Source organism: Scatophagus argus, chromosome 22 (genome assembly GCF_020382885.2).
Source record: "Scatophagus argus isolate fScaArg1 chromosome 22, fScaArg1.pri, whole genome shotgun sequence".
NCBI lineage: Eukaryota > Metazoa > Chordata > Actinopteri > Scatophagidae > Scatophagus > Scatophagus argus.
The window spans coordinates 6938803-6965935 of NC_058514.1; the positions used below are offsets into that span (position 1 = coordinate 6938803).

Below are 27133 nucleotides of genomic sequence, written 5' to 3' on the forward strand. Positions count from 1 at the left end.
TGATTAGAAAGAGCAGCAACATTTTTTAGTGTACTGAAGAAGGCATCGGCTACATGTGGACCTCATCATCATACTCTGATTATCAAAACCACAAAGTTATGCAGGCTTTAAAGGATGTGGTTGATGATATTCTATATTTATGTTACCGTCAACAAATCCCATGAAAAGACAGGGTGTTGTGCACCTATAATACGTTCTGACTTCCTACCCTGCAGCTCTCCACCCCCAGCCCAGTCACCAGAATTACATGTTAGAACTGTATTACATGTATATGAGCTAATTTTCTCATAAGGAGGTGGAGGGGTTGGCAGTGATGCAACTCTACCAAGCAAGAGACCACTTCACCACTTGGCTGGGAACTAATTTGTACCGAATATTACTCTAATAGGAGTAAATTGTGCATTTGTTGGGGACAATTTTCAGCTGTCGATTGATACAAATTTGGTATAATACTGATATTTGCAGCAGGACAATGTATTTGGGATTAACAGCCCACGTTCACCATCATAAAGACAAACAGTTTTTGGACACAAATGGATGTGGGAGAAATTTTTATACTCAAACTGAAAATTTTTGGCAACACAAGCAATCCCTGATAGTGTGATACATTCTGTTTGTTTGGGTATTTCAAAGAAACTTACTGACAATAAATAAAAAAAAAATTAAGAAAATTAAAAAAAAAAAATTAAGTTGTGCTTTTCATTGCTTTACAGCTGAAAGTTTTCACAGGCATTCACCCATGCCTGACTTTCACCTTAGCCAGGATATGAGCTCATATCTGAGGACTGTATAAATATAAATGCATCAATCAGGCAGTGAACTCGGTGGAATGTGTCTCCTTGTGTTGTACAATATTGCATGTTGGCCACGGCTGAAAGATGACACACACACACACACACACACACACAAGCAGAGACAAGTCTGCTCTGCCGAGAGCAGGTCACTGGAGCTCTGCAGCAGTACTCGATGGAATGGAAAATGGCCGGGGGGGCGGACTGCTGCCATGAAAGCTACTGCTTCATGTGCATTATACAAAAGTAAGTGTTTGCATAAAAATTCAGGAAACTATTTTTTTTGCATATAAACATGACAGCCAACAGAGAGGTAAATGTGGTTCGACAATGTAGAAAAAAAGGAATGGCAGCATAATTCCCAGCATCATCTACGACCTGGCATGTGTTTTTATAGACTGCAGGTAAGGTTGCCATTTACTGACCTCCACAATGTTCGGATTTTATGGAAACAAAAACAAAATGAAAGCAAACATGAACACATGCAGACATGCCCCTTTTTTCATTCACTAACTTGGGTGTTTCCTTTCATCAAATCCTTCTCAATGAACTCCACAAGCCAGGACTCACCAGGAGTGAATAGAACACAAATTCATTTTATGCTCAGTTTGAGCATATGGTGGGGTGAAGGATTTCAAAGCAGGGACATTTGGGGGTTTTCATAACCATCACATAATCTTTGTCCTCAAAATCCACCTCCTTCTTCTGCTCTAATCATCTCTTTTGATGCTTTTTACCCCATCCTGTGCCCTTTAAAACATCCTGGTTTGATCCGATTTAATGCATGGCACAGGTGGAAGGACAAGGACAGTCATTTGCTGCATAGTCGGAGAAGAGACATCAGTGGATCACTAGATTTGATGGGAACTGGTCTGTGGGTGTACAAGGCAACTTTGGGGAAATGAGAGGCTGGGACAAGAGGCAGTAAAAGCAGGGGATACAGTGACAGAGGAGGAGGAGGAGAGGATAATGGGAATAGCATAGAGAGGCTGGAGTGACACAGAAATGGAGTAGGCTACGCTTGAGAAAAATAGCAGAAAAGTAATGATTTCTGAATGGCAGCATGAAATACAAAGATCATAAACACAGACAAAAGGGAGCATGTAAGGGGGGAACAAAAGAGAGAATAACCAAAAAAAAAAAAAAAAAAAGAACAGTTATTGCAAACACTTGGTGTGCCTGTGGCATCTTCCAGTCTTTCAAGCCATTACTGTATGGTTCAACACTTCTCACGGCAGAGGAAAGAGTGGGAGACAGAAATGAAGTGATGGAGACAACATGTAGAGGAGGAGGAGCAGCAGACCGAAGAGGGTAACATCTGCAGAAAGAGAGAAACACATGGAGATGGACAAGGAGGAGAGAAAAGGGCAAGAAAGCCAGAGAAATCACAGCCAAGAAGGAAGAGAGAGGCGGGGGTAGGTGGAGAGGAGATAAAAAGGTTTATGAAAACTGCTGTCATCACTCTTTGGAGACCATACGTCAAAGCAAAGGTCAAAAGTATGCTCAAAGGTCAAAACCCTTAAAAATCAAAAGGAAAGATCAGAAAAGATCAGAAAATCAGTGTACACATTCGCACATCCACACTTTCTCTCTTTTTCACACACACACACACACACACACAGGGAGTCAGACTGTGAAATCACACCTGACCAGAAACGCATTAATACAGTCAAACTATCTCCTCTCCTTCCCCCTCCTCAGCCCAGCTACGGCTTGGCAACCCTGAGGCGGCCATTCCCCAGCTCCCAGGTGAGGTCAGCCCACCCTGGAGGGGGCAGTATTGTTCCAGTAAGGGTATTTGTTTGGGCTTGTCCAGCCTCCACCTACTGAGATATTCCTCCACCTGACCCACAGCCTGAGGGGGCAAGTCGGATGCAATGACAGGGAGAAATATAGGTGCGTATGTGTATAAATGTGAGTGTGTGTGTGTGTGTGTGCTCATTAGGCTGTGCTGGCTTGTCATCTCTAATGTTTACAAGCTAGCTAGCACTAGTGGAAAGTTTTCAGTCTAGAAAAATCCTGTGTTATGTAATTGTGGATATCAGTTCCTTTTCTTGTACGTCCTTCTGTGTCTGTCACTCTTTCAGCAGTGGACAGACGTTTGAGCACACTTCTTAAAGTTTTGTGGACATAAAAGATGCTGTTTTAGTCAATGCTGTGCATTCACAGTTAAGAAGATAAAGAAGCTGAGAAAAGTGATGTGTAACATCTCAGAGATAAAATTGATACATTTGTTTTAAGATCCTGAAAGACTCATTTAAGTGGTCACTACTAGTATCTGATTCGTGTTTGTTTGGTGAAACAGAGACAGGAAGTACTAATCTTCTATATCTTCTATATTTTGTGGAATATAAGCATGTTTTTCTTAAAAACAAAGTTCAGTGGTAACTGTCCAAACACTTTAAGTTAATGCAGCTCATAAACATAAACAGCCACATAAAAATGTAGCCTGATGCTTGCTATGACAACATTTACAACCCAACCGTAGTTGAGGATCAAGGAACAGCTTGACATTTTGGGAAAGACGGTCATTTGTGTTCTCGTTGACAGCTGCTGTCGATGAGAAGACTGAAACTCTCCTATCTGCCTGTTAAAATGAAGCTACAGCCAGCACCCAATTAGCTTAGCCAGCTAGTCTGTCTCTGGTAACAAAGGCTACAAAATCTGTCTACCAGGACATCTAACGCTTCCTCATTAGCATCTTACAGCTTTTTTGTTTAATCTCTGAACCTCTCAACAGAGGACAGCTAACTGTTTCCACCTGTTTCCAGTCTTTGTGCTAAGCTAAGCAAAGCTAACCCTTAAGGCAGAGTATAGCATCTGTTACATACTGTACAAGTACATCAAAACCACAATATTTGTTCTTGTGTCTGCTTCTTAAAGACAAACACAATATGACCAATTACAGCATAAATAATATGTAAATGGATGAGGGCAGAGTGTGTGTTCGAGACATCCTGCCTCCTCTCTGTATATTGATGAATGGCGAGTTCCTTGGTATGCGCCGTGTATTGATTATTGCAATTACACACTATTACGGTTCTATTATCCGCACTGACTGTCTTTAATTACACTAGAGAGCAAGACTGAGAGTGAAGGAGGGGATAGAGAGAGAGAGAGAGGGAGACAGCAAGTGTGAGAGAGAGACACTACACCGATAGATAGATGAAGCGAGACACTGCACCGAACTAATTAAAACAGAAACTTTTTGTTTCAGCAAGTTGACAAGTAATGAATCTGGCAGGGAATTAATCTGTCCGCAGGGAACACAGTGAAGAGTTATACACACACACACACACACACACACACAGGGAGGTGCAATGCAGAGTGCCGTTGCCATAGTTACCGAGTGTGGCGCCACATCATGCGGCAGAGTTAATGCAGAGGTGTGTGTGTGTGTCTTATTTAAGCTTTCATTATATCACCACCCTGACCTATTCCAGCATCCTCTACACAACAACAGAGAGACAGACAGAAAGGTTACAGAGATAAATCAGAAGTGTTCTTGGTGAAATGGCGAAGTCCTTGCCTTTGGTAACAGCTTCCAATTTGCAGCTCTCACCATTTCAGGTGAATCATCATTTATGCACTCAAGTAAATGGAGTGAAAGTAGCAATACTACAATGTGAAAACCGCAAATGCTAGATTTACTTTGGTGAAAGAAAAGTTCTCATGATACACACATGACATACATACTTTGGACATATTTCACAAGCTGATTATTATAGCTGATGCATTAACACGTAATCAGTATTCAAATGTTGGAGGTGGAGCTGATTTTAACATTAGTATCAGTAGTATCACATAGAAGTACTCAGTGAAAATGTGCTTTTGTTGGGTATGAATTATCTTCATAGGAAAATAAGTAAATGCAGGACCGGGCTTAGAAATACTGGAATTTCTATTTAAGCGCAATACTTCAGTAGATGTACTCTGTAACTTCCCACCACTATGAGAGTCACATAAAGAATGAAACAGAGGGATAAAGTTTTGTTAAAGCAAGGTAGGCCATCCATACTACTCCACCATACAGGACTCCAGCAAATGTGCAGTAATCAAAACAGCAAGTTCAGCACAAATCCAAAACACATGGAACCTGTCCATTCTCATTGGCCTTTTCCGGAATCGTCTGTCTGTTCGAGGAACTGTTAAAACAGATCTGCTGGGATATGCAAGCTCGATTTCACATGTTATTGACTCAGCAGGCTGTTGTTATGAGCGCTGGGGATCATCAAAGTTGCAGAGTATCGTTTCGGGAGGATGTTTGAGCTTGAAATGAGGAGGTGTGTCCCTGCTCCTCCCTCGCCCTGACATGTGCGAAGGTGTCACCACGTTTACAGCAGCGCCTCCAACATGTTATTGTACTTTCATGGGCTGCTTCTCCGAGTTCATTCTCAGGCTCATAACCCTCCCTTTCTATTCCCACCTGTTCACAAGACATTTTAAAAGGAAAACCCACAATAAGGGAAACTATCTGTAAATGCTGGCCATATACTCAGTAACAAATCACTGTCAGTGTAAAGCTGGGGTACAACTGGAAGCTATTCGACAGACGGTGGCAGCTTATTAGGCTCAATAACGGTTGTGTCTGAGAAAGAGCACAAGCAACATGCAAGAAGTACATTGGAGTAGGAAACTATAATCTATAAGCTCTAAGAAAGTTACCTCCTACACTTACACTCAGCAGCTGTTTGCGGTTTAGGTCCACCATTGACAATTCTGATTGGTGTTAAAATAATCCAAACAAACCAGAGCAGTTTCTTTCAGCTACCATATCTCCAGATGACAGCTGGTTCAGCCAGAACTTTATCCTGTGTTGGCACAGTGAAATGGAGTGTGGAAACACCCCTCCCCCCCAATTAAGAATATCATTACATTAAACTGGAACTAACTGCTGAACATGTCTGAATACATTAGCTGTCCAAAGACCATTTCTTAAAGTAGAATCAATTCTTATGTTTAAACGAATACTTCAAAATCACACATATTATACTGTAATGCAGAACAGCTTAGTGCAGTATTGCGCAATACCATATACTGTAGTGCAGTTTAGTATAGTATAATGTACTACCATGTGGTACAGAACAGCTTAGCAGAGTTTAGGGTCATATAATAAGCATAGGATGGTAAAGCAGTGGTATAATGTAGTTTAATAACAAATAACATAGTACAGTTTAGTCTGGGTTAGCAATAATATAACATATTATAGTAGATTTTTGCATCATATAGTGCAGTGTAGAAAAAAGTTGTACTATTTCATATAGTACAGTTTTGTATCGTGCAGTTTAGAGCTGTACTATATAGTACAAGGCAGTTTAGTATAATATGGTTTTACCCCTGACTAAACCCCTGAGTCTTGCAGTGTTATTTCCATCCTTGTGTTAGAGCCAAAGGTGATATGTGCTCAGTCAGTCAGTTTCTGTTATTTTATAATTATTTTAACATTTCTTGCATCCTCTCTGGAATGAAAATACAGATTAATGTTCTTTGCCTCTGTAGCTCTAGACTTACAAATATCATAAAAATTAACTCATCACATCAGGCACTTGAGTTTTGTGAAAACTGATAGCGTGCTCCTGCATATGTCCCGTAACAGCTCTTTCCTGAGGGTATAAATTTTAGATGCAAGCGAGTCTTTGTGTCTCCCAGAAAATGTGCTCCCCTTTTCTGTTCGGTGGGAAGCGTCGCTGTCTTGAGGAGTTATGTCTAGATGAAAGTGTCTGACATGTTTATTTTTCGGCAGCTGGTGAAGTTGGGGAAGCAGACAATGTGGTGCGTTGTACATGCACACTGTACGCTGTTTAAACTTTCTCTGTTGTGAGCGATGTTTTGCAAAAAGTTTATGATGGACAGAAACCAGCAGACAGAGAGAGAGAGAGAGAAATACACTGTTTGTTGTCTTAACCAGTTAAACAGTTGTGAGCATAAAGGCTGCAGGAGCTGCTGTAGTCATGCAATCTAACACTGCAAACAGGTAGGCACAACCACACGGACAGACAGTAACAGATGCACATGCATTAAAAATGGATCGACAAGCAAAGACAAACGCGTTCATTAAGTGAAAACCATCTCGAGGTAAATGTGATTACACGTCCAGAAAAGTTCCCAGTAACTCATCCACTCATCTGTACCTCAGGTTATACTTTAAACACACTTAAAGGCTTTTGCAGACCTTCATTATGCATAACTGTATTCATTGTAATGTTAATGCACAGGAGGGCAACATGTTACTCCATGATAAGCCAGAGTAAAGGGTGGGAGACTGCAGTGTAAGTAGGTTAGACCCCAGGGGCCCTAAAGACATTGTCTAGTTTCAAACTGCCAAAGAATTATGACAGGGTTGCAACATCTGCTGCCTGAGAGGAAGACAGACAGTGATGGATGGCCAGGTGTGCGTGTGTGTGTGTGTGTGTGTGTGTGGACACACTACATTCACATCTACAGGCCAGGAACTGGAACATGCATATTCACATGTATCTACAAGAACAACTGTTAGATAAGCAATGCGTGCGTACTGTCTCACATACGGACGTATGTAAGACAGGTGACAATTTCAATTCACAAATGAATAAAAATGAACACTGAAAACATACACTAGTATGCATGGACACACACACACACACACACACACACACACACACACTGACAAAAAACACAGCAATTTGTTTGTGACGGCTCACTGTTTAATACCTGTCAACAACTTCCATATGAATGTGTTTCCAGTTGAATAAATAATCCCCTCAGAAGAGATGAAGATTAATGATGTATTTATCATCCAGTGACAAGAGCTCCACGCTGCACATAAAAGATCAGTATCTAGATGTCAATGGCAAATTCTATTTGATGAGATTAGTGAACAGTAGGAAATATAACGCCACTTCACTGTCAGGAAAATTTATGCGACATTCACAAAACATGACGTGAAGCCCGTACTTTGTAGACACGAACTTTTCCAACATGAATCTGAACACAGTAACGTGAAAAGACGAAGAGCTGTTTTCCTCAACACACTACTGAATTTATCTGAAAGACAGGAATGTCCAAGTGTGTGTGGGACTGAATCATAATATGTGTCAACACTGTATACCTTTAGGTCCATAAGTCAGTAAATTCTACAAAGAGGGAAAAAAGCACAACTTTGATCGGAATTATACTGCAGTGCAGTGCCCTTGTGGTCGTTAACAGGATACAGTATACAGTAAGTGCAAGTGAGTGTGGCATGAGTAACAGATCACAAGAAAAGGCAAGTACTGACAGTGAAACCTAACCTCAAGTGTTTGCCTTTTGTGTATCACATCACAGCCACTGTAGCTTGTGGTATTACAGAGACAAACGTGTGGTTTTGCGGTTGACTGTTAACTTGTGCAGGTGCAGATTTTTTTTATAATTTAAGTTCTGCACTTTTATGGATATACTGATTGACTGACTTAATTTTATTTTCAACTAAAGCTACAACAATTCTTCAAAAGCTATTACTTTGAATATTTACAAGTTGGATAGATGAAACCCTAAAGCCTTTAAGAGCTATCCCTCCCCGTCTGCATCTCCTCCCTCTCCCACTCTGACTGCCGGGTTTGGGCTGGGTCTGGGCGAAGGAGCCGGGCTGGGTGCTGCAGGAGTCTTGCGCCCAGTGGGGATTGGTGGCAGGACGGCCTTGACGTTGGATCCAGGACGTCTTTCAGTGGAGGGAGACGCTGATGCAGCGAGCTGATCTGTGCCTGGACAAGGGGCTTCGGGGCTTTGGCCTGATGCCATTGGGTATGAAATAGAAATATTTGACTTGATACTGGCACAGACATGCAAACCAATCAACCAAACCAAATCAACATGTTTATAGAGCTTAATTTAATCAGCTTGATTATCTGATAATCAGGTGATGTTCTGGTGGTTTACAGACAGTAAAGGGAGTATTGTTTTTTAACGATAAGATTAATGACTAAAGTATACACAAAAACTAAAGTTTGGATAGTTTAGAAGTTTGTTCCTGGCCTCTACCAGGTCAAAAATATCTCCTCTCTTTGGTTTCTCTCCATAACAAGCTAGAAATGCCCTAAATAATTTAAAATACTACTACTACTACTAAGAATAATAATAACAACAATAATAACCTCTGAATGATTCCAAGGCAGGTCCCAGGCCAGAGAGATCGAGCGTCTCCACCAAGCCAGACAAGGCCCCGGCTGAACTGGGCACAGACAACGCGGAACTACCACGAGACTCATCCGAGCTGCGGGCGAACGGACGGAAAGCAGGGATGGAGGAAAAGACAAGCCACGGAGGGTGATGGACAGACAAGGAGAGAAAAGGGAAACAAAAGCATGCCGTGAAACAAAAACGGGCTTGTTAAAGGCACCAGCGACAAAGGTGAGAAAAACAAAAATAAGAGAGAGTAAAAGAATATTTAGGTGAATGCGGTTTTGGAAGTTTTATCATCATTCTGGGTACAGCAAAGGAGACCAGCAGAGACGTATTTCTGACTGGATGCCACAATAATGTGACTTTAACTGATTTGGGGATTAGTATTGGTACTCAGTAAACAAACAGGTGAGTAGAAGCTACATGCACAAACACACACACCCGAAAGTATACATGGACACAAACACACAGACTACACAGAAACCTTATCAGACGAATACAAAAGGATCTTGTGTTACAATATGTGAGAGAGACACACAAGTAAAGACACATCCCTATTAAGACTCACGTAGACAGATGTCTGGAACCCTCTCTAGAAATACTAAAGGGATGAGTAATGCTCACAACACACACACTGGGGGCATTTATCGCTCAGGCTGCATTGACAGAACTTGAAGATGTTCAACACGTTTGAAGAAACTTGGCCACTCACAACATCAGCCCAAAGGGGACAAATTAAATTTGACTGAACATGTACTGTATCTCTGCATGTATGTTAACTGTCTTCTTTGGAGAAAAATAAATAACGAAATAAGTCCATGCCAATTTGTGCGCTGCTGCATACACTGCACGCACACATAAACACACATAATATGTCAATGTCTCACTGATTAATTCCATAGTTGTTTAGGGAGCCTGTTTATATGAGTGTACACTCAGGGGAGTCAAAAAGCAGGAAAAGCTATAAAATCAGAATTCATGAGTGAGCGCATTTGTGTGCTAGCAAGTGTATGTGTGTGTGTTTGTGGGATGTGTGTTCAGATTTGTCTCGGCACACCAGCAGAATGAGCTCTGTACAAGTGAATGTATATTGTTAAAACAAGCCCAAGCAGTGAAGAATACTACTACAAATATACTTTCCTGCTCCTAAATCTTTATCTTCAGATTGATTTTTGAAACCACAAGCTTTCCTCTGGATTTCCTCGCCTCATCTAAAATATGAATGCTGTTATTATGAGTTCAGAAACCATATACAGAGTGAAATCCTTTACAACTTTGACATCTATTATTCTCACACAGCAACATGCGGCCTTACTTGTGACTTCTGACTGTACTGGTAGGGTACAAGTACCTGTAAGTGTGCATATGAGTGTGCGTGTGTGTGTATTCCCACCTGCTGTCTTCACTAAAATGGGTACCAGCATCATTTTGCGGTGGTGCTGCCTGAGCATACCTGAGGTAGACCAAAAAAAACGTCAAAATTAAGTAATTCTTCTACATTCAGCTTTGCGACGTTTTAACTGGTGGCGGGTATATTTTTAGGACAACTGAAAAATGAGAGCCACTACACAAGCCCATCATATTAACAAACCGTTAAATTCAAATAATTTGGGCACCTGCCACTTCACCCTCAAGGTCAAACAATAACCCAAAACAAACCTTCAAAGCACAGTTAGGACAAGTGCTCCAATTAAACCAATTTGTCCTGACTGAAAGTACCCACTTGAAATTAAGCACTGCGGCGCAGTTGAGTGCACGGTGCTTAACACGAACCTTTTGAAGGCCTGGCTGTAGACCCCTGGACTCTTCCCCACTATAGCCTCTCTCACCAGCTGCTCGCGCCTCCTGATGGAAGCCAGCTCCTGCAGAGAAGAGAGAGATGGAGAGAAGGAGGAGGAGTGGTTTAAAAGAAATGAGAAGGTGAGAGAAAGGATAGACAAAAAGGATAAAGAGGTTGAAGTGGAGAGTGATTTAAAGGGGAGAGGCGAAGGGGCAACAAAGGGGAAGGAATGGGAGATGGGAGAGATGATGTATGGCAGTGAAGAAGAGAAAGCCAGCCAGCATCTTGTTAGAAGATTTAGGGTTATTTTTCAAGAAATATCATTAGATGTCTCATTAACATTCACTCACAGGCTTCATTACCAATAAATTTTTCATCAGACATCTTGTAACTCACAGCAGGGCTCTTCTGAGGGCTGAGGTCTGACTGGATTTTGGTAACATAGCTTCTGTAAGACGGATGTGAGGGGTCAAGAGCTGTGGCAGGGTGTGACGTGAGTGTGTCCGATCCCGACCTCGACGGGGGCGAAGGTGGCTTCTCCTCCAGCTGATGATCTGAGAGAGAGAGAGAGAGAGAGAGAGAGAGAGAGAAATACTGTATATCAATAATGACAAACAGCATATATGATGGCTACGGCCTGAATGCAAGTACATAGGCAAAAAATAAATTATGTAGAGCATAAAAGCAGACATCATTATACCATTACAGGCATAATTTTTCTATTTAAACATCATCAAATTTACATCATATAGACAGAAGTATGGGGACACACCTCTTTATTACTGAATTGTATGGGATGAGTCTGTAATGAGTTTTTCAGGGGTTGGGCTCGGGCCCCTGACTTCCTGTGAAGGGAAATCTTGATGCTTCAGCATACCAAGACATTTTGGACAATCCTATGCTTCCAACTTTGTGGCCACAGTTTGTTGGAGGTCTTTTTCTATTCCAGCATGACTGTGCCCCAGTGCACAAAGCAAAGCTCCATGAAGACATGGTTGGATGAGTTTGGTGTGGGAGAACTTGACTGGCCCACACAGAGCCCTGACCTCAACCCCATCCAGCACCTTTGGGATGAACTGGAACGGAGATTGTGAGCCAGACCTTTTGGTCCATCAACCTCACAAATGCTCTACTGCATGAATGGGTAGAAATTCTCACAGAAACACTCCAAAATCTTGTGGAAAGCCTTCCCAGAAGAGTGGAAACTGTTATGGCTGCAAAGCTTCTATGTATTTAGAACGCAATGTCATTAAAATCTCTGTTGGTGTAATGGTCAGGTGACTTTTGTCTGCACAGTGTAGTTTAAGGCCACGTTAAAGGAGCACTTCAGTAGTAATAGTAATAATACACTTCCATAAAATTGAGAAGCAGATTAAAAAATAATGATCTAACTGACACAGGTCAAGATATCCTGGCTTTTACATCCTAGCACGGCACAAGTTCCAATAACACTGAATTGTAGATCATAAAACAACCGACAGCACATTTCCATCAGACATCTCCTGTCTGTAAAGCATTTCACACATTTTCAGAGGCTGAGTAACTGATGTAAAAAATTGCTGGATTGTCCCTTTAAATAATAATAAAGAAAAAAATAATAATGAAATAATAAAAAGTGAAAAATGAAAACCATGCACGGCAGAATTTGCACCTGGTGTCTTGTTTGAAAAAAAAAAACAAAAACAAAAAAAATCCCTGACACTGTGAGTCTGTTAATGATGATCTGAACAAACAAACATACACACCTGTGGAGGTGTTGTCAGGGGATGCTTTGTTGTTTTTTTCTCCTTCCTCCTGCTCCTCTAACAACAGGTACTCATTCACTACCTGCCTCAGTGTCTGAAAGGCTTCCTCCCAGTCATCTACTCACATAGCCAAGTGATACAGACAGACACACACACACACACACACACACAAACACACAATCTGGTTGAGAATAGAGCCAATGCATCTTCCATCAAACAGTAATGAATCAAAGATATGGGGATGATGACCTTAGTGTAATGAGGTGCTGGCAAGCAGTGCATAAAAGTGATGAGGTTCCACACTCCCTGTATGTTCATCTCATTAAGAAAACAGCTAACATGTCTGAGTGCTTTCATGAGGGGATGATAAACACAGCTATTCTGCGGCTACGTGCCCTTAATACATGTGGTAATTGGATTGAAAGTGTAGTGTGTGGATTTTAGCGAAGTGTGTTTATTTATCTAAGGCTATAGCAATGACATTTGCGCTAAGCCAGGCTAAAGCAGGGTATTTTTCCCTCTGTGAGGCACTATAATGACGTGCTGTCCAAGAACAAAGCAGTCACAGCAGAAGCTTCCACATTTGTCACTTTCTAACATCATATTCAAAGGCTGAATAAGGAGAAAGAAAAAATGTTTCCCCTGGGAATCAATTAAGTGTTTTCTTTGTTTAAATTAGATTTTTGTTGAAAATTAACTGTATTTATAATGACACTTTGCACTACAATTAAACTGTCGTTAACTAATAGTAACATGGATCTAGAGACCCCTAGAGTGTATCAATTACTATTATTATACTCTGTAAGGTAAATCAACAAGTACACCATCAAGCAACCTGAACGAATACATTCTATGTCATAACAAAATACTTCAGTGACAAAGCGCTTCCTTCGCGTACCACAGGGGATAACATTATCGAAGAATCCTGGTCGCTGCCTGCTGGTATTGGCGTAGAGCTCTACACGGGACACGGCCACGTCGATCTGCGCTTGGGTATAGAGACCACGGCTTTTCAGGTGGCTCACGTACTTCTCTCGCTGGACAGGAATGAGCAGGATGTATCGAGGCTCAAAGTAGCTCTTCTTCAGACTGAACACACCCTGGGAGGACAGGCAAACGGTCTGAAATTCTCTTACAAGGAGGGTCTGATATTCTGTTCATTGCAACTGTGAATTCTATTTTAAGCATCTGAACTGATCCACACTGTGCTGTCACAGGATGGAAACTGAACATGCAATAATTCAAATCTGTTAGCAACCCACTCCCACTATGATTCCGTGATGTTTTGCACTGAAAATACGTTTGTTAGCTTTTATTCCAATAAAACGCTTTACATTACTGAAATATCGCTGTAGCAGAAGATTCTTTTAGAGCAAAAACATGTATTCAAACAGGTATCCAAAAATTAACTCATCCTCTTTATTTTACCTTTATTATTAGCACATAAATTGGATGTATAAACTGTAATGTAGAGGCACACACAGGCAGTTTTGAGTACTGTGCCTCTTTTATATATGACAATCTGTCTGTCTCTGGACAGATTGTGTCAATGTGATATCATTATAACAGTGCATGATGCAGTCGTAAAACTTTACAGGTGTGTAGTTCACATTAAAATGAAGGCAGAGTTTGAAGGTGGGCGCAGTTCAACCCATGAATAATGAGTACTCGTGTAATAATGTAATAATGATTACCGAGTACTCATGGGTCAGAACATCAACATGTTGACAGACGCCACAGCTGGTGTAATCCCATCATAAGACGGCCTCAAGCTAATGCATTTGTCAACAACTGTCCAACTCCTGTGGGCACCCATAGTCGATGCTGGTGTGTAAAGAGTGAAGTTTGTATTAAAGGAAATGTTATAATTGTTGACAAAAAGCGTACGTTAATGAATACTTTAAATGTTCTTGTATCTATCACCAAATATGCCATTGCTAGGCCTGCTGGATATACTCTCAACACATACTCTAGACTCACCTCAAGCTCCATATGGACACAGCAGGCGAGCCCTTCTCTGGCTACATCCTCTATGGCGTCTCTGGTCAGGCCGTACCTGTGACCCCCATACTGCACGGTCTGGATAAACTTGCCCTTAATGGGAATTTCCAGTTAAAAGGGGGAAAGAATAAGAGAGCATTTATTGCCCCACTAGACATCATGTTACCAGTTATGAGCAGCATTTATCTCCTGAAGTGGACATAATGCTTGACAGGCATACACAGTTCCAGCATGTTCTGTCAGGATTAACAACTTAAAGTCATTTGCCCACCTGTGAACTGAACTTCTGACCTGGTGGTCAGTGCAAATAAAATCTCTTTGTTACTTCTCAAACATGACCCCTGACTTTTTGTCTGCCGGTATGCGAAGCAGTTTATTGCGAACAGCATAATTTATAACAAGCTTGGGGCCAAAGGCAAAACAGTGCACTAAAAACAAGTAATTCTTGTGTTTTTTGGTTTGTGGTAGCAAAAAGGAATCAAGAAATATAAATAAAACTAAAACAATATGTTGTGACCCTGAAAAAGTTGGACTTGTATAAACTTCATTCTGTTAGCGAAGCTTAGTTTGAGTGCATTACTGTGGTTTGCTGCATTTAAAATAACAACAACTAAAGAGCACAGACTCTGTAACGCCAACGCTGAAGCCAGCCTGTCAATTAAATGACCACAAGTGGGGCCAGTAACAGTAAACAGTACACTGACAGGAAACTGGTAATGGAACTTTGCTTTATTTTGTTACGCTTCCCACTAAAAATAGTCTCTTTCTTCCTTTTAAAACTACATAAATGATGAAAGACTACAAGATATAATAATACAGCAGAAAATATCATTAACAATGAGTTACTACGTTTAGTTTGACTGATAATTTACAGGAATTTGAGCTCCGGTGAACAGTTTTTTTTTTGTCATGTCCCTGAACCTTCCTTTCAAACACTCAATTCCAAACATAATACTTGTGTTTCCATACGACTGGACTTAGATGCTATTCAGAGAAAATTGCACAGCAGGTGTTCCTTGTGTTTACAACACAGTAAGGAGTATAATAAGTACCAAGGTCTGCTGATTAGGGTTAATTTTGTTTAAGTACAGCCACAAGAAGTGGGCTCGAGAGGTAATGATTGCATAGTTACTGAGGGAAAAGGGAGTGAAGAGGAAAAAGGCAGCTGACACATGAACGACAAGAGCGTGAAGAGTATGAAAAGGAGGGAGGGACGGCGATACAGCAAGCAGCTGGCAACGGAAGAATGGAAGGTGAAGGACAAGATTGGAAAAATCAAGTAGAGTAGCGAAGGTCAGACTGTAAAATTAACCCGAGCCACTTCCTCTGTTGGAGCAGACAAAAGGCATGAATTCCAGCATCAAAGCCCCCGATGTGTAAATCACTGTGTGACCCAGACCTCTCTTTATCATCCCCCACCACTCTTACATAATAGGCGGTTTGACTCAAGGGACAAGATGGAAAACAAATGTGTCCAAGACCTCTGACCTCATCGCCCATTTTTCTGACTCTAAGAAAACTCAGACACGTTTTTGCCATCTTCAAAGCACATGTGCACACAGTTGGTGCAATGAATGAGATCTAGTTGCTGGTGGTTAACGAATGCAAACTGATCACGGTAATAAAAGCAGAGCTTGGCAGCAGCTGACCCTCTAAGAAAAGAGGTGTATATGCGACTTTGACCCATGTCTGTATATTGATTAAATTAAAATCCATTAGCTCTCTGTGTCCTTGTCACCTGTCTCAGAATAATAATCATCGCTTGCACGGCAAACATCTTAGGAGTTACTCTGAAAATTCATCCTGAAGTAAAATTTAATTTATACAGCCATTACACCTTATTAAAAAAGCTCAATTCAACTAAATGTATCTTTGTTAAATGAAACAGTAAAAAGAAAATCAATCCATCCAAGCAAAACTAATTACCTCAACTACTCAGCTCATTATTGCCACTGAGCGAATTCAATCTGAAACTTGCTGGAGGAGTTATGTGAATTAAGGACACTAAGAAACTAAGAAAAAAAGCTGGTGTACATTTAATTAATTTTTAAAGAATATTAATCGGTTTGAATGATTTACTACAATGAGTAAGAGTAAGAGTAAGATTATTTAGATTTTATTTGTTCTCATGTAGTCACACCAAAAATTAAAAAAAAAGCTTAATGGTAAGTTGACGTACCATGTGGATCATGTTCTGAAAATCTTCCTCACTGACAAAATGGTAATCAATCCCATTCTCCTCTCCAAAGTAGGGCCCCCTCGTGGTGTGACAGATGCTGAGGGAACAGACACACAGACATACACACACACACACACATGGTACAGGGTCACTCAATTAATTTATGAGGTCTAAGTATGTGAAAAATCTCAGGCCTATAAGCACTAAAAGAGGACCAGCAGGGGGACTATGAGCTGAGACCCCTCGGTTTGTGAACAATTTCGGACTGTGAAGGAAATCTCTAAGCAGGAGCCAGGAACATGTTGTTACCTTAAGCCTTAGGTTTGACTTGGAATTCAGCCTGCTGAAGTCTCATATGAGCTTTGGCTGGAATTAAGGACGTATTTGGTATACACAAAGAGATCACTTTAAAGGGTTACTGGTACTAAGTAAGCCCCACTGAGAAACAATTTGCAGATAAGCGCAGCTTTCAGCTCATTATGGGTCAACAGACTCAGCTGTGTGGTTACATTGGCAGCTGTCAGACTATCACGGCAGGAAGCGGAAATCGCGAGAGTGAAAACTGAAACAAATAATTATTTCATTTGTCAAACCACTAATGCTTTTACTAACAATATCTTGAGAGAACATTCACTTTGAACAACATTAAACAATTATCTAATGCGAGTTTTCAGTTTACTCTACTGAATTTAGTCATTTATTTTGGCACCAGCACAAGTATTGACACAACCTCTAAGGACTCGACATGTGACTCTGTTATGTACACTGAATTAAACTGACCCATAGGCAAAGTACTCGCTGAACTCCTGACACAGTCTGTGGGCCAGCTCTCTCTTGCCACAGCCTTGAGGACCAGTCAGAACCAGCATGGGATATGGAGAGTCTGCACTGGGCAAAGTGCTGCTTGGAGACAAACACACATACATACAAAGGTTTCTGATAAACTTAAACTTTACAGGTACTTTCTCTATAGCCACAGAAAGATACGTGAAGTTTATTAAACCTCGAAGCCGGGGCACAAACTTCTGCAGTGGTGAAACCACTCCTACAGTCAATATAAACAGGAGCCTTGTGGGCAATATGGATGTGCTCTCTCCAGGAAGCACAGAGGAGAATGGTAAATTGACTGTAGCTGCAGCATTTCATTTGCTGATGATGGATGTTTTCAAAAAAGTGCTGATACATGAACACATTTTCCTCGTTAAGGGAGTAGATGATATGAGCAAAACAGAAACACTGCAGATAAAATTTTGTTCATGTTTGAAGCAGCTTTCTTGATGGTGGATTCTGCAATTTTGATTTGAATGCTTCCTGTCACCATATTGAATTATCCTTTTTCCTTTATATTACATTATATGAACTCAATCTACTGGGCAGTTTCATCTTAAGTTTTACATTCGGAAACTAAGAGATGACCATTCAGAAGTTACAATATTAAACAATACGGTTTAATTGTATACCAACCTGTCATACACCACCTGGGGCTGCATCAGCTGATACACCAGGTGGGTTATGTGATCTCTGGCTGCCACCACATCCAAAGGAGGGTCATACTTGTTTATTGACGATACCTGGGATTTAAGGTAACTGATTAAGCGTGGAGGTCATTCACGTTGAGATGTTTTCGCTGTTCAACTGAAACAACCCTGAAAATGAGGCTCATTTGCACCTTTTGTTCAGCAGTGACTTTCTCTTGGTCCAGCACAGTCAGATGCTGAAGGAGGAAGACGACTGCCAGTCTGTAATCGGGTTGCTCCTACCAATTCCATTCACATAGCATGTATTACAAAAACATCATGATGAATTTCAAGCACAAACTTCTTTTTTTGTTGTCAAACTGAATACCATAAACAGAGGGAAAACGCCACCAGGATGCAGGGCAGTGGACCTCTGTCATACATGTTAGTAGAACGCAGTGGTCAGTAAAGGCTTGGGTTACCTGCACAGGGTTTCCAAGCAGGTTGAGATCCCTCAGCAGGAAAAGATCATGAACGTGTTTGCACTCCTGAATTTCACTAATCTGAAACAAAAACATAAATTCATGCAGTGAAGTCCCAATGTAGTAGTTATTTTTTTAAAAATTAGAAATGTTGGCCGCGACTAATGTTCTGTCAAATTCAGTTGAGTGTTCCCTATATGGCTCATGTACTTTGTTTATTCAAATGATAGGCTACTTAGTAAATTTGTGGCACAAATCTAGATTTGTTTTTGGATCTCATAATTTATCTTGATTGCATGTAAGATTTAAGTTGTAATATTTGGGATGTTAACCAATTTCTTTCTCAGATCAATACCAGGTTTTTCTCCAGATTGATGGAGCCCAGGAGGTGCAGATTCTGGAGGCCAGAAAGACTGTTAATCCTGTTCAGAGACAAGTCAAGAACCTGCAGACTCTTCAGATTCTCCAACCCTTCAATCCTCTTCAGCTGGTTCCCCCTCTGGACCCAGACAGGAAAGAGAATACATTCAAAGAGGTGAGTATGTGATATTCATGAATATGCACTAATACGTAAGTGGCTTCCAACCAGTATTTCTTCTTCACATACAGTCAAATAAATATTAAAGACATGCTGTGGTCGCTCTGCAGGGTGCATGAACTTTATTTCCCCCAGTACTGAGTTGAGTGGCAGGTTTGCCTCTCTCTACTAAATCCTGACAGGTGAGGACTGACAGCCAAACAGCTGGCGAGGTGCTAGCACAGCATGCTAACCAACTGAAGAACCAGACCTGGGCACTCTTCCCTTGTCAGGGTCCCCAGCCTGCTTCTCACTCCATTCCACTGACTAAAGTTGTTATCTAGCTGTCTGGCCACACCTCACCCTGGTCTTGCCAAGCATGCTGCCTGGCAGAGGGCTGCTGTCAGTGGGGGTGGGTGACTGTGCTGGTCCCCTGAAGCTCTAGGTCAGTGCTGTGATGGGCTGTGAAACAGGCTGGCTGACAAGGCTGTGCTGTTTAGGGAGGCAGCATGAGAGGAAGACGGGTCAGAGCTGGGATTAGATGGAACGTGAATGGACAAGGTGTCTGAGTGTGTGTGAGTGTGTGTTGAACTCGGTCCAGGCTCACTCAAACACCGGCAGCTGGTCCCAAAGCAAAGCTACAGGCAGGGGCAGACACAGCCAGACCGATGGGTGCTGACAATGAGGAAACACTGATAAAGGACAGAACACGCATGTGCGCACACGTACACACACACACAGACACACAAGCAGAGAGAGAGAGAGAGAGAGAGAGAGAGAGAGAGAGAGAGAGAGAGAGAGCGAGAGAAGACCTGCTGTTGGACCATATGGTGATTCTTGAACAGGGGGCCAAGGTTTTACTGAATGTAAAAATGCAGCCAAAAATAGAGACAGGAAGGGAAAGAGAGGAGAGAGAATAGAGAGACAAACAGAATTAGGTAAAATTTAGCATACATGGGGTAAAACACCCAATCCAACCCAGTGAGAAAGATCTCAGCAATAAGCCCTTCTGTTATAAGTGTGTGTGTGTGTGTGTCTGTAGAGACAACACAAGCAGGGAAACAACCTCCTGTGCAGTAATGCCATGCATGTAAATGGAAGTAGTGCCAAGTGGAGGAAGAGACAAATGAGATATCTCTGTAAAATTCATGTTTTTAAAAATGTGCTTGAATGTACTGTATGTATTATTGCTTGCGTGTGAATACACACTCTGAGTTTTATATTTCAGGCTGTAATACAGTAGGACCTACAAGGCAGAGGTGCACCAGAGGCAGATTGTCCAGGCTGCTGATCTTCAAGATCTTGTTGTGTGCCAGGTTGAGATGGATGAGCTGGAAACATTGCTCAAGACCACTGATCTCACGGAAACTGTTGTCTGGGAGTGTACGTGTTAAGAACAATACGCAAGTTACACATAAGAATATTTTCACAATATTGTCATATATCGGTACAAAGAAAAGTTAGAGGTTCGAACAGTGTGAGACTGACAGAGGAAGGGGCAAAGACAAAGTGTATGCGTGTGTGTGAGTTCATGTGCACATGGATGAATGTAAATATATCTTTAGTAAGGATACGCCCCAAATCCAGTTTACGAAGAGATGAATATGCTGATAAATCCTTCATTTTTGTCATACGATTATGGGACAAATTGACTTCCTGGAAAAAAAAAAGCAGCATACTATTAACCAAAGTCATAAAAGTCTTCAGTACATCTCACTGAAGAAATTCTTTGCCTAAATCCATAGAGTATGGAGAAGAATTTTCAATTCTCTAAACTTCACTGTCATTCAAGGGCACTTAATGCCTTGTAAGCATATTCAAAGTGACTACAGATGGGCTATGGAAATCCATGCCTATCTTGGGGGAATAGCACAAGAGAGAGAAGCCCAAGCCAACAATCAAATGTGGTCTTATTCTGTCAGTTCAAGGTCCTGTGTTACCTTTAGACTCTTGGATGGCTCAAATCCAAAGAAGCTGGAGATTTCATTGTGGGAGGCGTCCAGAATAACGAGATAGGGCATATGGCTCACACAGGATAAATCTAGCAGTTCAGAGAAGTTAAAAAAAATATCACAAGATAAAGAATAATCAGGCTTCATCACATCGTTAAAGACACTTCATTAATCTAATAACACAAAGTCACCTTTAATTTTGTTGTGCGGCACTTCTAGCTTTTGCAGATGGATGTAACTGCATAAAACGGAGATGTCAGTGAGTTTTCGTCTCTAGAGTAGAGAAAAATACAACCTTGGTTTTAGTAAATCTGCCTCAAAATTCAACAGCAAGTGGATCATCTGTTAATGAAACAGCATGACACACTGAGAAGGTTAGCTGACTTGTCAGTGACAAATCACAATAAACACATGGCCATTTAATATCATTTACAAATGCTGTCCATCAGTGAGTGTCTTACAGGCAGAGAAAGGTGGTGGTAGAAGTGTTGCAACCCAGTACCGAAGTGTCCTAGTTTGGAAACACACGTTGAGACCATCTCGGCAGTTAAAACACCATCCTTCTGTAATCATAAAAAATAAAAATTGATAAATATTTTATTCTCACAGTTAAGCTAGCATGTGTAGTAATATTTACAGCAGTGCACTAGTAGGGATCCCTGCAATACTATACCAATACAGGTAAGCATCACTGATCGCTCACAGCTTCCTGTCCCCAGAGCACACATGCACACATTGACGCAGCACAGTGCAGCACACACACACACACACACATATTACATTATATATTATATTATATTATGCTTGCAAAGGGTGCACCCCACTCTAATTGCTCTAAATGCAACTACTGTAAACAGAAAATAATCAACAGTTTGACCTTGCTGTGTTGTTTTACTTCCTCAGACCTCTTGTGCAAAGTTACCTGCTTTACCTGTTGTGTAACGGAAGAAAAATGGAGGTTTATTCAAACTGCTCCATTAATATGTAGTCACTTTGCCTTTTGTATTTACACTGTTTCCAAGCTGGTACAATTACACATCATAGCTAGTACATTTGTCAGGATGAAAACTATGAAATGAAAGAAACTGAAACAACAAATGTTTCTTATACGTGTGAAGACACACTTTATGTAAATTACAAATGTTCTACGAGAGAGCGTTTCCTGTTCCTTACCTCCATCTTTCTGTTTTCTTCTGGCTCATCGCAGCTGGGAGCACCGGAAGCGTCACTGTGGAACCTCGGGGGACAGCAGCTAGGCGACGCCGAGGAAAACTCTTGGCTCGTTGTTTCCTTCATTATTTCACAGTGAGAAGTCGGCGACAAACGACTAAAAGGCTGACTGATAAACAGTCAAAGTGGCAAGTGTGTGATATGAGAGTCTAAATATCCGTGCTCCAACTACTTGGAAAGTTAGCTTTTCACATGAAGAGAACACCGCCGTCGCTGGGCAACGCTGAGATAAGTGAGCGGTGAAAGGAATTCTGGGTGATGTAGTTTTCGACAGTAGCACTGAGAGAGAAGGGATTTAAAAGCAACAGTCCAAATCCGGCCATAATTAAATTATGTTATTCTATGTTATATCATAATCAATTGTGTATATCATGTTAAGAATTTGAGGCATTTTGACACACACAATTTAGGATACAGATGTAAAATGAAAAATTAGTTTCTCGTACAAAAAATACAATGTTGGCCTCCCTCACTGCAATGTTTACAAACATTAGTGATGCACCCGTTTTTTTTTTATTCTTAAAAACCTGTCAATCAATATAGGAATACAGAGACATTCAATTGGGTGTAAACTTCAGCTGCTGGGTCACTCTTTCCCTCAGGTCTCCATGACACACTATAGGCCTGATAACACAGCCAGGCTTTGCAAATCTCAGACTGTGCAAAAAAACAAAACAAAACAAAACAAAAACAAAAAAAAAAAACAAAAAGCAAAAGACAAAAAAAAAAATATATATCCAGTAGAACAATTTACATCAACAACACAAGTCTCCTGTGTTTATTTTTCTGACACGAATATGCTGCACGTCATGCTTCAAACCATGTCACACAACACATCACACCTGTCAGGTACATCCTCTAGTGTTGGTTTTGGATCCGTCTCGCTCATGTGATATAAGACGGTAACATCCTGGGTGCATCAAAACTGTGATGGACTGTGCTGTCATGTGTGGAGGAGGTGTTACTGCGCGCATAAACCCTTGTCAGCTGTACTTCCCCCCAGTGGAAAATATGACTGTTATGAAACCACCCAAGGAAAAACACTGTACAAAATACACAAAAGCAAATGGGAATTTGAAGGTTTTATTTTTTCAGTGTATGGATGTACATATTAATAAATCAAATGTGCTTAAATTAGTTTAGATAGCTTTGGAGCATTTTTAATGATGCTTAACAACCAGAGTAACAATGAGGATGTTTAAACCTGTTTAAAACAAACATTTCAAGGTCAAATAGATGTGCAAAATAAAGTTCCAGGAAAGAAAAAAAAAAAACACAGAGACAGCAGATAAGCTGAGTTTTGCCTCTTTGATACATTTTACATATTTCATTCATGAACAAAAAGCATGGACAGCAGGAGTGTTTTGCTCTTAAATATTCTGAGTTTGTCCAATACGTAAGCCTTGTGGACTTCTATGGGTTTGTGTGCACAGTGTAGGAATACAATAATAGGATCTGTGTGATGACACAGTCAGTTAACATTGTATTAAAGTTTCTCATGTATAACGTTAGAAAAGTAGCTCTGAAGTGAACAGCTGAATGAGCAGATTTTAGATTTTACACCAAGTGTACGTTTCAGAGTGGTAGGCGAACCCCCTCAGCAGCTCCACGGTTGTTTTCCCATCGATCCCAGCCTATGTGTCATGATGATGGATTGCTCTGTGGGCTTCAGGGAGACCAGCGGCGGGCTGGCTGTATTGACAAGCCTCCCATTCCCCTCTCCTCCTCTTGTTAAGTACTTCTCTCCCAAGTTAATGAACTAAAAATAAGGATGGTTGGAGGGAGAGGAATGATTTGTGATCGTCTCTTGAGTTTATCTGTTTAGTTCGTTTTAAAAGACTTGAGCACATGTGGTGGGGATGACAAAATAAAGACTCAGAATTGCATCTATTTCTATTTGAGTGTTGAAATGTTTTCCCACACATATTCCTTGATACAAAAAATGCAAGTCATTCCACTGCGCTGTACTGGACTTGGAGTAAAACATTTGAAATAAACCTTGTTTTACAGACAGATGAAACTGAAATCAGCAAAAATATCTTCATTACTGAGTCTCTATTGTCCAATTTGTAAAGAAAAAAATTTTTAATCAACTCGCAACTTTCCACAAGAGCTGCACAATTTACAGCATAAACTATAAAAAAGACAGATAAACAGATTTTTAACAGCCCCAGATATGATACAATTCTCAGCTAGGGAAATCTTTGGGGACCAACCCAAATTGGCAGCAGGCAGAAGATGTGGCCTCATTCAGACAGTCTAATCTGGCATCTGTTATTGCAGACAGAATCAGTGGGCCCATGGGGCTGCCGGGAGAGGAGAGATAGAGGTGTAATTGAGAGCAGCAGTTTAGATCTAATAGGAAAATGAGATGAGATGGGGGCCTAAGTTTGGTTGTCCAAGACAATCGCCTTTTATCTGGAGCTGGAGTCATGGCAAGCAGGGGACTGCTGGAGTCGGAGCACGAGTGCTGCAATTGCTGTGTCTTTTAAAAAGTGCAAATTGACAATACAGGCTACCTTTTGACATAGATACATGGGGAACTAGACTTGCAAAGTTTGCAAATTGTGTTGGCTGTCACCTCGCTTCCCAATTAGACTGAGTCAGTGTTACATATATATATATCTATATATCTATATATAGATATATATATATTTATATAGAGTTGGAAGAAGCTATATTTGTGTCAGCACTCTACAATGGGTTTCATCACATCAGTCAAGATGAAATGTAGAAGACACACACTCCATCAATAGATTTCACTTGCATTATGATCTATGTCTAGAGCAAGCCTCTCTTTTCAGCGTTTCCTAAGCCACTTCTTAAATATTTAGAATTTGCTCTATCAGTCCCAACTCTTGCCTACATGACCCACTTATCTGCTGCACATGTTCCTGCTAGACTAATCTGAGGGAGGTGAAACAAAAACGTGAAGCACAGATTGGTGATTGGAAAACACACCGTTACTCTCTTCCACTGTTTCTCTAATCTCTCTCTAATTTCAACCCTCCTGTGGACCCTGCCCTGTTTTCTCATTACACTGTAGTGATCTTCTTGTCCTTGGTGGCCTGTTTGATGGCGGCCTGCTCACAGATGATCTCCTTCAGCCTCTGCAGCCGTATGTTTTGGGTGCTCAGGTCCCCTACACCCGTCTGGCTGCGATGGAGCAAAGACAAAGCATTGATGTACTCCAGCTCAGTGTAGCGAACGCCCTGGTCCACCACCAGATTCAGCAGCTCATCTGCCGTGTTGTACAGCATCTCGTAGTACTGCCTGAACGTAGAGATGTGAGGAATGAAGTGAGACGAAGAACATAACGGGAAGTTATGGATGAAGGAAATGAGTCAGAAGAGAAATAGGGGGAAAGAAAAGGAGAGAAAATTGAGTAGAAATGATAGCATTTTCTAGTGCAAAATCAAAAGGAGCAACAACAACAACAAAGGGAAAACACAAAACTGCTGTTTCTGTCAAGCCCATTTTCCTTAAAAAGGACTTCAAGGACCTCACCCCTGCCGCCACCCGGAGCTGAGGGGAGAGGGGAAACATTCAGCAGCTTCGAACTACTGAGACCGTTTTAATGAAACACTGACAGAGCCAAGAGAGGCAAGAAGTGTGTGCAGAATTAATAGCTCAGGACCAAATGCTACAATGGGCCATCTGAAAAAAGATGAAGTATGAACTGATAAAGAAAGAGCACAGAGGGAGAGAGAGCGTGCATGTGTGTGTCTGTGTGCGTGTGTGTTTTCACATACAGGATGTTGTCTTTATATTTACTTACTGAAAATTTAGAGGTAGACCTCCTGTGTGTGTGTGTGTGTGTGTGTGTGTCTGAGCATAGGATGTAATACTCAAATCCAATTAACAAAGAGGTAGACTGTATTTGGCCAAAAATATGGATTTGAGTAGGTAACTTGTCACAAACACAGTTTTCACATTCCTGTGCAGAAAGCACTGCTGGTAGTAAGGAGTGTTGGGATGCCAGGCACACAATTTCTCTTTGCTCAGGGGCAAAACAGGTCAAATATCTTGGTGAATAAGTGTGTGTGTGCGTGTGTGTGTGTGTGTGTGTGTGTGTGTGTGTGTGTGTGTGTGTGAGAGAGAGAGAGAGAGAGAGAAACAGCAAAATGCAGCAGGCACATACTAGAACAGACTTCATCACTATCTGCTCCTGGCTAAGGAAGAAATCCCACTCTCTAAATGTTACACTTCCAAAAAGTATTTGTACAAACAATCAGAGCAAGAGGAGCAAGAGGTGAGCTACATAAATACTGCATACTATAAGAGAACAAACATTGCAGTTTTTAAAGTTTCTGTATGTTTTCATGTATAATATATTGTATTAATATTAACTGTATTAATATACAAAATCTCATGGAAAAAGTAACTTTAATGCCAACATTAGCAATACTTAAATGACAAACATTGATTGTGCGATGCCTGCTGTATAAATGGTAAAAGGACTGTACTTACACATCGCTCTTGTGGTGTGACTGATCACTCAAAGCGCTTCACAACATTCACACAAGCATCACACACACAAGCAGCAAGTTGTTTTTGTCAATATTACATTGTTGGCGCACGATAATTTGGTTAACTGGTGATCATACTGCAATACAATTTTGCAATACAATTACACAAAAATATTGGGACATCTGACCATTACACCAACAGGGACTTTAATGACATCACATTCTAAATACATAAACAAGGGAAGCGAAGGCTTTCCATAAGATTTTGGAGTGTTTCTGAGGAAATCTTTGCCCATTCATGCAGTAGAGCATTTGGAAGGTCAGGAACTGATGTTGGACGAAAAATCCTGGCTCACAATCTCCGTTCCAGTTATTCCAATCACTCCGTTCCAAC

General features: G+C 41.0%; 2 protein-coding genes across 10 annotated transcripts in view; both read right to left on the reverse strand.

Moving 5' to 3' along the window:
• Positions 1-7437: 7437 nt before the first annotated feature.
• Positions 7438-22634, reverse strand: lrguk (leucine-rich repeats and guanylate kinase domain containing). 9 transcript variants are annotated; one of them, XM_046379428.1, is made up of 22 exons: positions 22443-22606; positions 22214-22330; positions 21918-21971; positions 21502-21603; positions 21232-21313; positions 21029-21129; positions 20663-20744; positions 20339-20463; positions 18927-19070; positions 18572-18652; positions 18302-18388; positions 18097-18203; positions 17413-17535; positions 16633-16729; positions 14433-14546; positions 13351-13573; positions 12453-12569; positions 11104-11261; positions 10701-10789; positions 10321-10380; positions 8900-9018; positions 7440-8536 (listed from the first exon to the last, which is right to left on the reverse strand). In XM_046379428.1, exons 2-22 carry the CDS (start codon positions 22217-22219, stop codon positions 8316-8318), a joined length of 2292 nt encoding a protein of 763 aa, XP_046235384.1. In that variant the 5' UTR covers positions 22220-22330; positions 22443-22606; the 3' UTR covers positions 7440-8315. The 9 variants fall into 9 exon arrangements, with proteins under 9 accessions (XP_046235385.1, XP_046235377.1, XP_046235384.1 ...); XM_046379421.1 differs by having other exon boundaries at positions 7439-8536; positions 22214-22611; XM_046379426.1 differs by having other exon boundaries at positions 21963-21971; positions 22214-22607.
• Positions 22635-23339: 705 nt separating this feature from the next.
• Positions 23340-27133, reverse strand: part of exoc4 (exocyst complex component 4) — a 100214-nt gene continuing 96420 nt past the window's right edge. The window contains exon 20 of the mRNA XM_046378470.1: positions 23340-25543. Coding sequence (XP_046234426.1) covers positions 25306-25543 — 238 coding nt within the window. The 3' untranslated portion in view covers positions 23340-25305. The remainder of the gene's footprint in view (positions 25544-27133) is intronic.